Here is a 9,769-nt window from a genome sequence, read left to right as displayed (position 1 = left end):
GAAATGCTTTCTCGGCAGTCGGCTCTCGTCGCTCGGTTCGGATAAGTTTTTGAACGCTTCGCGATGATAATGGGCGCGATGGGTAGGTAATAAGCAGCACAGCAGGTAGGCTCCTCAACGGATAACTTGCACTCCCGAACGGATAAACTCTGCTCTGTAGTGCTACCCCTCTGTCGCAGCCATAAACTCCGGCAAGGACACGGCCCAGTGAGGCCGAGGCCGGGGAGGGGTAGTTCTCGGGCCCAGCATGTGTCAAAGTGTCATGCGCAGGGATATTTATGCGCTATGACGACGAGCGTGTGCCGGGCATCAGTGGAAGCTGAGTTCAGTTCAGTTTGCTATATTAGGCAGGATCTGTGGCAGGAGTAGCTCATTCGCAAACGCATCAGCGTCGCGCACACATCGCACTCTCTCAGAGCAGAAGAACCAGAACAGAGTCCACCAGCCATGGCCACCACCAACAGTCAGAGCCACTATTACGCCGACAACATGTACAACATGTATCACCATCACACCGCCCACAGCCTGCCGCCCACGTACTATGACAACAGCTACTACCAGAGTGCCACACAGAGCACTGCTAGCCAGTGGCAGCCATCGCCAGCCGGCTATCAGAGCAACTACGGAGCAGTCTATGGAGTCCAGGAGAGCTACTCGGACAGTTGCTACTACGCCCAGAGCAGCTACAGTCCCATAGATGCCACAGTTCCACAGATTCCAGCGGTGCCAGCGGTGCCAGCAATGCCCACATCCCAGCCTGAGCCCATCCTTGCCGCCTCTCCCGTGAAGACACTAAAGCGCAAGGCCGAAGATGCTGCCGCTGTCATCGCCGCCGTCGAGGAACGACCCAGCACACTCCGTGCTCTGCTGACGAATCCCGTGAAGAAGCTGAAGTACACCCCCGACTACTTCTACACCACCTTCGAGACGGTGAAGAAGAGCCCAGCCACAGTGCCACCTCAGATTAAGGCCAGCTCCAGTCCCGCTCCCAGCTACGAGCAGGAGTACGTGGCAGCACCCACTCCCAGCGCCTCCGAGGATGTCGACTATCTCGATGTCTACTCGCCACAGTCCCAAAAGAATCACAAGAATGGCGAATATGTGGCGGGCACACCACCACCACTAGCCTCTACACCAGCCACGCCCACGTCCATAGTGGAGGGCATCAGCACGCCACCCCAATCGCCCGGAGTCAAGTCCGCCACAGCATCGAATGTTAGTCATGAGATCAATCATCGAATTGTGACAGCTGCCAATAGCGGAGTCGCCGCCGATTTCAATTGGTCGCACATCGAAGAGAGCCTCGCATCAGGTAGGCATCGTTCCAAGCCGCATTTTAGCACAATCCATCCCCCATTGAATCATCTAATGAATCGTTGACTAACCAAACTTTTATCTTTTTCGTATCCTTCAGATTGCAAAGACTCGAAACGCACTCGCCAGACCTACACCCGCTACCAGACCTTGGAGCTGGAGAAGGAGTTCCACTTCAATCGGTACATCACGCGGCGGCGTCGCGTCGACATTGCCAATGCCTTGAGCCTGAGCGAGCGACAGATCAAGATCTGGTTCCAGAACCGACGCATGAAGTCCAAGAAGGATCGCACTCTGGAGGGCTCACCCGAGCACTGCAGCACGTCCTATGGTGCTCTGCTGGCACCTCTAGAAACCGCCACCGCCACCTCCGCCGCCGTAGCCCAGCCGCAGTCGATGCCCTACCACGCCACCGCTCCGTATCCCGCTTATTTGTCCAGCAGCCAACAATTTGGTCACGGACACGGCCAGGGCTATGGCCTGTCCCTCAATGATTACCCGCAGCAGCAGCAGCAGTACGAGCAGCAGTACGTCACACCGCAATATCATCAACAGACCCAGCAGCAGTGCAGTGTCAGTGCCTACCAGCACCACCAACAGCAGGAGCTGACCGCCTCCAACCAGGCCCAGGCCCAGGCCCTGTACCATCACCTGCCCTAGGCGACCCACAAGACGCACACACACACACACACACATCTATCTATCTGCCACAGAGCGGAACCGAGACGCACACACAAGCACTTCTCTCGGCCATTTGCCGGTGACACGCAAATGCCGAAGCCGAGACCGAAGCTGCAACCGCGCTGCACGGCAGCGACACAGCGCGCACACAGAGGAGAGCGCACTCCCTACGGTGCCCATCATTCGGGCCCAGGACGAGTGCGCTGTGCGCCTGCGCGGGGCAGGGGCAGGGATACTGATGACTGCAGAGGCTCCTTGCCGGGCTGCTGCGAGCCGAACCCAGTGGCTGGCCATGATGGGTTCTCAGCGATCGATTATCTGCGGCCAAACACACAACCAACCGATGATAATGATTCAAGATCTTGGAGACTGACACACACACATGTTTTCTGTTAAGCGAAAGTGCTTTTTTGTACAGAAGTATACTCCTAGTTGTAGTTTTAAGTCCCATAGCAATATTAATATTTATTTAAATATATATTTTTCGGAAATAATCGAATTTACAAGAGAACAAAACAAACACTTTGAATTTTTATTAGAATGAAAAGGTCATAGGATTTTGGAGGGGTTCAAGAATGCTATCGCTTATGGGAAAAGAAAATCTGAAATTTCACGAAGCCAAAGATGATATATTACCAAAAATATTATATTTATAGATTTACAACTCAGGAAGAAAACTCACCGAATTGATATCTGTGGATTCTATTATCATTTCACCTCCAAAAGTAGGAAATATAACCAAAGATATACATCGCTACGGATAAACAGATGAATTCATTTAGAACTCGATGTCCCTCTGACTTTATCACATCCTCGTTTGATCCTTGCAACCCCCCAACAAATTCTATGCCCAATAAATACCAAAAACAAACGCTTCGATTTAAGCACGAATCGTGCAAATTCGAGCAGCTGCATTTTCTTGCTCGAGCATCGCCCCTTCCATAGTCTTTCAGATTTTCTATAAAATTCACTCTTTTTGGCTAGAGGAAAATGTCACATTTTGGTCGGGAAAACGGGGTCTATCTACCACCGCATCCCCCCCGGTACGACCGGCAGCCCTTCGCTGTTTGCCCATCTATTGAAGTGAGACATTGATTGGTCATTTTTCATTGCACACCCATGACAGTTATGGGTAACGCAACGGAGAGTCAGATACAGATACAAAGAAAGAGGCAGAGGCACAGTCAAAGGAGCCATGTGCACGCGCATTTTCCTGGGGCATAATTTATACGACTCATTAGATAAGAGTGGACAGTGTGGCACAGGATAGAGGCCAGAGCAGAGAAACACCATCTGTGGGTTCTGCTTTTGGCTAAAGTTAGGTACGAAATGGATTTCGATTGAGGTTAAAGAAATTTGTTGAGGGGGTTGTGAACTTTTAACTGAGGTAGAGGGGAATACAACTATGAGTTAAAACTTGAAATCTATATTTTACTTCTTAATATCATAATTTGCGATATCAGAATCGTGTTAGCCTTTTCCTACACAACTGTAGCCCCTCTTCTAAATATATGAAAATCCTAAATGAATTTCCAATGAATTTCCAAGTCAAAGGCGTCTTCTTTCCTTCAAAAGCCTTTCCCACTAATCTCTGGTCATTGCTAACTCTATACCTACATCTCTAGCTAACATTAAGCAAGAATATTTATCACAAAAGACTTTACGATGTTTCTAAGAGTAAATTTTCCTTTCGTAAAGAGTCAAAAATGTTTCCTGTAAAGGAGTAGTAAAAGATTTACGTGTAAATTGCGAAAGAGTTACGTTAACTCTTCTAACGTCCTTCTGCGAATTGAAGCCTTTTTCGACCGTTTTTTATCCTTTTTATTCGAATTTCGCTTTATTGGAAAGTGGAAGGACGCTCTCAACCCGCAGGCGTGGCAGAGATTCGCGGAAAGTGTCTTTGTGGGCGGAATCGTCTGCAGACGGGGAATGAGTCAAGGCTGCAAAGTCAATCCTTTAGCGTAATCCTTTAAATAGCCAAAATATAGCCCGCCTTTGTCAACACAGTCCACACAGAGCCGAACTCTCTCCCTCTCGCAGAATTCGCATTCGCGAATAGGCGTTCTATTGTGTCCACTTAGCCGGACACGGTACCTGCCTCCTTAACCCGGCCCATACCCCTACCCTTGCCCTTTGGCCTCAACCATAACGATCGTAAACTTATCCTTTCCCAAACACGAGCAGAGCTACTCAGATACTTCTGGTACATGTTCCTCCTTAAGCTGGCGAAGGAGTTACAAAGTCATAAAAACAAAACACCTTTGTCCGCGCTGCATTGTCGGTTGGCGAATTATCCTTTCTGTCGCCGCTGCCGTATCCTTAATCCGCACCATGTTTATAGCCATTCGGGAGAGAGACAGAAATAGAGAGAGATTCGCAAATTACTCTTCGACCAAGGTCCTGGCCCAGACGAAAGGGGAAGGGAACGGCATAGAAGGGTATGGCAGGGCTGAAACAGGGCTTCGGCTTCGTAAGCCTTTAGCTGGAAGGGATTACATTACATTATCCTTATGTTAAAGATAAACACAGGAGAACTTAAGCCAAAACATTGGATCAAAGCGTGATATTCGAATTAACTCGAATTCGGAGGAGACCTGAAGAAAGTTTCCATCCTTTGACGCTGAATATGGAGGATCTGGAAGGACTAACTGCAACTTCTAGAAAATTTTTTGCAACATCGAATGGAGAACGTTTAATAAAGTTTCCTCTGGGAAAATATCATTCCTGTCATAACATAACCACAGATGAAAATATAATCATAATGATACCCATCGGAAATCGGCAAGTCATCATAGAGGTCAGCACTTCTGTTGTCGCCGCGCCCTTTGTTGTGATGTAGCCACTTCTGGCTATATATTTATGGCGCTCAAAAAGCAATTAATTGTGACCCAAATCAACAGTTTCCGAATGGCTGGCAGCAGCACCACCACCACACGGGCCCTGATCTAATAGCCCGGCAAATGCCACCGATCTCCATCGACCAAGACGTGGCGCATCGAGCATTGGGCTGTTGCTATGATACGCCAAGATATGGTATGTGGCTCGGTATGCTGGATGAGTTATGGCGCCACAGCGGTCAGATGTCGCCTCTAAATGCCTTATTTCTATGCATAAACCTTGCTGTTGGTTGTACTTTCCATGAACCCCGATGAAATCAGCGCCAAAACCTAACCTGATCATCTACTAGTGGCGGCTAGATCAGTGCTGGGCCGAACCGAACCCTGCCCCGACCAGAGGTTAACATCAATATGTTAATGTGCCTTCGCCACCGCCACCGCCACCGCCGCCACTGAGAACCACCGAAAAGGCATCCCATACTATACCATCCTCATGTGAGGCTGTGGGGATTTATGAGTCCAGCGAATGCTTTATGGCGTGTCGCTTTGACTAATTTATCTGCAAAAGGCGACGGCGCTGGCCACGAATTTTATTGTTAATTTATGATTAAGCTGATTATGCCTGAATCGGTTTTGTTTTCTTTTTTTTTTTTGGTATCTGGGTCTCTTGGCTTTCGTATAGTCGTATCTTTTTTTTCAGTAAGGTCTAACAAAGGGAACCGAATTATTGCCAATCCCAAAAAATATCATAATAAAAATAACCAAACCAATCGATTTCTTGTATGCAAATTATATTATATTTTTCTCTGAATTAAGGAGCTGCTAAATCTCGTCTTGGTTTTGGCTAATCAACTCTTAAATCTCTTCAGAGACTTGGTTTGATAATCAACTCACTTGAAAATCTCTTGAAATCTAGAAGGAAAAATGTAAATTGTATCTTGAAGATACAATGTTTTGAATTATTGTTGTTGCGGGACAAGCAGCTAATGAAAAAATATATATTTCGTTATTCTGAAAATGAGAGCGAAATGCGAAAGAATCTGTGGTCGGTTTGGTTTAAATGGGCCGTAAATGATAATTTTAATTTTTAATCAAACATATGTACGGCCAGAACGGAACAGAGGAGACCCGACCACAGCGACAGAGCCAGAAGGAACGTCATCCACTGCGGAATTTTGTGTCAAAGAGACCGCCAAAAACCGCCATGTGAGGAGGAGGCATCCACGGACGACACACAAAACGTTGCACCGCTCGACGTAGCACATCTTGAGTGGCGTGGCTCTATGTGCTGCTGCTTCTGCCGCCGCATCTGCCACTGCACTGTACTGCTGTGTTCATGGTCATGGGATAGCCATACTTGCTGCAAAGAGTATCTCATGATTCCATTATTGTATTTATGGATTAAGTTTAAGAATGGGAGCACTCTGAACATTCACTCAGTCAGAATCATGCATCTATCTCCAGTGATGATGCAGGATGCTGCGTCCTTTTGGAAACCTTCTGCTTTTTTGATACGCAATGAAGAAAAGTTACTTAATGTCATTTTAAGCGAACCCTTCTGGAAACTCCTGAAAACTATTCAAATCTCATTGGAAAATTATCTTGAAAGGTCAAAATTCTCAAAATATTGAGATAGTCTTGAATGTAGATGTATCTACACGAGCCTGTATCTGTGTTACATGCTTACTACATTCCTGTATACAATTCTACACATATTTTACACTCAGTTTACATGGCAAAGAACACAACCAAAAGCAGTGCGTGGATAGCAAGCAAGAAAGCAGTTCAGGAACTGCTTGACAGCCGTTGCGCTTAAGACTAAATGTTGCTGGCAGAGGCTTTGTTGCCCAACATTCATCCGTGCTCTGAGATATTTGCATAGATACATCAAAGGAAAACCGAAAATATAATCGAGAAAAATAATAAGAGAATAAAAACTGCGATTAATAGGCGAATAAAATTACGTCGAAACTTTCACACCTTAAATTTTTCCAATTGCAATGGTTACGTTACGAATAAAACAATTTATATTAATTAATTCAATTCGCAAGCCGTCGCTGATGATGATGATGGTGGATATTTGTATCCATTAGCTAGATCTAAGCTTTGATACAAACTTAGATATTTCATATATGTGTGTCTTGGCTCTGTTATTCTTTTGTAATCAGATTTCATATCAGTTTCCCTACTTTGTTCTCCTAATTACAGACCATGAATGAGTCTTCACAGTCCCAGACAATGCAGGGCACACTTGGAAGAGTACCTATATACCCAAGAAGATACATACATACATATATGTACATATGTGTGGTAAACTTCAAAGATATCCGACATTTTGTTGTCTGTTGCGTGAGTCGTGAGCGTGAACCGGCAAAAGTTTTGTACGGCGCCTATCTACAGTTGTTCCTCAATTAAAGTTTTGTATAGCGGACGAGAGCGGTCTTGTCGCCCTTTCCCGTTGGAGTTGAAGTTGGAGTTCCTTCTTTCCCTTTGAGTGCCGTACAAATATGGCGCAAGTAAACAAAAATATCTGGAAGATACAATTATACGCACGCAATTCGTCAATCAGAACGACATTTTTCTTTTATTTGCGCGCCGGTCATTAAGAGAACCCCAGCCCCCAGTGCCGTACCCCAACAACAGACTGAGAATGGGCAAACGAATGAACGAGTAATAAAAGTGCCGCAAGGCAGCGTTTTCTTGCAACCTTCCATGTTTTGTTTGTTTCTTTTTTTGGGTCTGGGGCAATTATTGTTTGTGTTTGGGGCCCGGAGCTGCAGTTCTGGGGGTTTTCTTGAGCAATTATACGAATAGTTCTGTTAGATTAAGTTGCTCTCTCTTTCTCAGACTGCGTGTTCTCTCTCTCTCTCTCTCTCTCTCTGCATCGTTTCATTGTCAAGAGAGTCGTACAAAAGGTAAACTAATTAATTGATTAATGGCCGCGATCACACGCTTTATCACGCAAATTAATATTATTCAATTTAAAACTGACTTAAAGTCGTTTTCACCACAACTAAGAGTTGTCGCACTATAATGGCGCCCATTTGTTTCTGCCCCAGAGACAGAGATGAAGAGAGAGAGAGCACGACAGAGAGAGACAGAGAGAGAAACCAAAACAGTCAGCAAGATCCTTTTGAGATCTTTATCGTCTCCGGTCTCCGGACTCCGCCGACCATCGATAGTCAGTCGCTGTGCCATGGGCATGGGCAGGGCCTGGATCCAAACCGATCCGATCCGATCCGATCCCCCGAATGAATCAGTTGCCGCTTGTCACATGCGACCAGGCCGCCAGATAATGCCAATGGATCGCATAACTCAAATCTGCCTTTCGGGGCTCTCTGCGCGGAGTGGTCGCTGCTCTCGGGCGCACATGAGACCCACACAATTAATTGAGCTGTTAAATGTAAGTCTCGAAGAAATGAAAGGGAAAAATTAAAATTGACATCCCAATTAATATTTGGCTCGTTTGCATGTCGCTGCGGCGCAGGTCCACAGAATACTTGGAACACATTTACAGGTTCTACAGGTTTCTCCTCCAAGAAGTGGCCGAAGATATCGTATCGATTTCAATCAGTTAGGTGTGGATATTTCAATTTCTTTTTCAAATTACAGAATGTATCTTTTTGGGGTATTTAAAATGGTTTACGGGGAAGAAGCTTCGAAATGGAACTATTCTGATCTATCAACTGATTTTAAAATGGTTCCCATTTAAATTACTCAACTTCCCTCAACTACAAAAAGAGAAATAAAACCAATTAGATGATGGTATTCCTTCATAGATTAATACATTTTAATTACACGCTTCGGTTGGTGGTTTCTCCTCGGGCCTGGCCTGGCCTGCTCTGCGATATGGATTGGTTCCACGCAACGTAACGTTTCGGGAATCAAACATGTTGTATAATGAAAACTTCAACGCCGCTGAGGAGGGTACGGCTCTGACGGAATGCTGTCTAGGGCAGTCGTCATCGTAGTCATCCACCAAGATGGTAGGCATTTAAAAGGCATTGCATACACGCACAACACTCGCACACACACAACGGCAGGCACAGGCACAGACACACGCACACGGACACACACAGATACGGCGAGTGAGTCCAAGAGTATCCTTTTCGCTTCTTTCACTGGCTTTGGCCTCCCTTCAGGGGCGTAGTACATGATAAATGTCGACGAATTCGTCAATGTCAAAATCAGACTGTTACAAAGCAGCAACGGCGTCCCGTCCACAATGTTGCAAAGCAGGGAATGGCAGCAGCAGGGACGAGAGAACGGAGACCGGGACCGGGAGCAGGAGCGACAACGGGAGCGGAAAATGAGAATGCGTCCAGGATGCGAGCAGAAGCATCACATCACAAATAACAATAACCAGAGGGAAATAGGGATAGAGAGAGCCCTGCGCCTCACTGGACCGAATTCCATTTCAATACGACGAACCATTCAATATTCACTTAATAATTTAGCAACACTTCCCTTTTTGGCCAAAAACCAATCCAGAGAGACAGTTTCCGTGTGCAGTCCATGCAAATGCCAAATGCAAAATCATCGAGCGGAAATTATGTTGACTAATTGTGGGACATTAATCCTGGCTCCTGGCCTCATTCCCTCCTCAAGGAATATGAGTCGTCGTGTGTGAGTGTGGAAGACAAGGCCAGAACTGGCTAGAATTGAATTTGATATGCTCCATTGGCACCTTATCCCCTGACTCGGGATAAAGTAATTAAATGTGTCGCTGGGTGCTGCTGCAGCAGTAAAAGTATTCTGTTAGTGGCAAGAATTCGATCTGCAAAAAGTGGCAGTGGGAGTGGCAGTTGGGGTAGAAGATTCAGCGAAAGTTCGTATATAATTACTTTTATTTTAAGCTAAAAACGGTTTAAGTGTTGCACTTGCATTACAGCTATAATTATTTAATTTTGATCACAAATAGATAATATAAGCTCTTT

General features: G+C 45.9%; 1 protein-coding gene across 1 annotated transcript; it reads left to right on the top strand.

Annotated features, from left to right (window-relative positions):
* Positions 1-314: 314 nt before the first annotated feature.
* On the top strand, positions 315-2,515 carry LOC108157351 (segmentation protein fushi tarazu). Its single transcript, XM_017289371.2, has 2 exons — positions 315-1,312; positions 1,415-2,515. Exons 1-2 carry the CDS (start codon positions 448-450, stop codon positions 1,972-1,974), a joined length of 1,425 nt encoding a protein of 474 aa, XP_017144860.1. The 5' UTR covers positions 315-447; the 3' UTR covers positions 1,975-2,515.
* Positions 2,516-9,769: the final 7,254 nt, after the last annotated feature.

This window comes from Drosophila miranda, chromosome 2 (assembly GCF_003369915.1).
Source record: "Drosophila miranda strain MSH22 chromosome 2, D.miranda_PacBio2.1, whole genome shotgun sequence".
Classification (NCBI taxonomy): Eukaryota; Metazoa; Arthropoda; class Insecta; order Diptera; family Drosophilidae; genus Drosophila; species Drosophila miranda.
The sequence above is the reverse complement of the archived record's forward strand: the minus strand, read 5'-3'. Positions and strand labels throughout refer to the sequence as shown.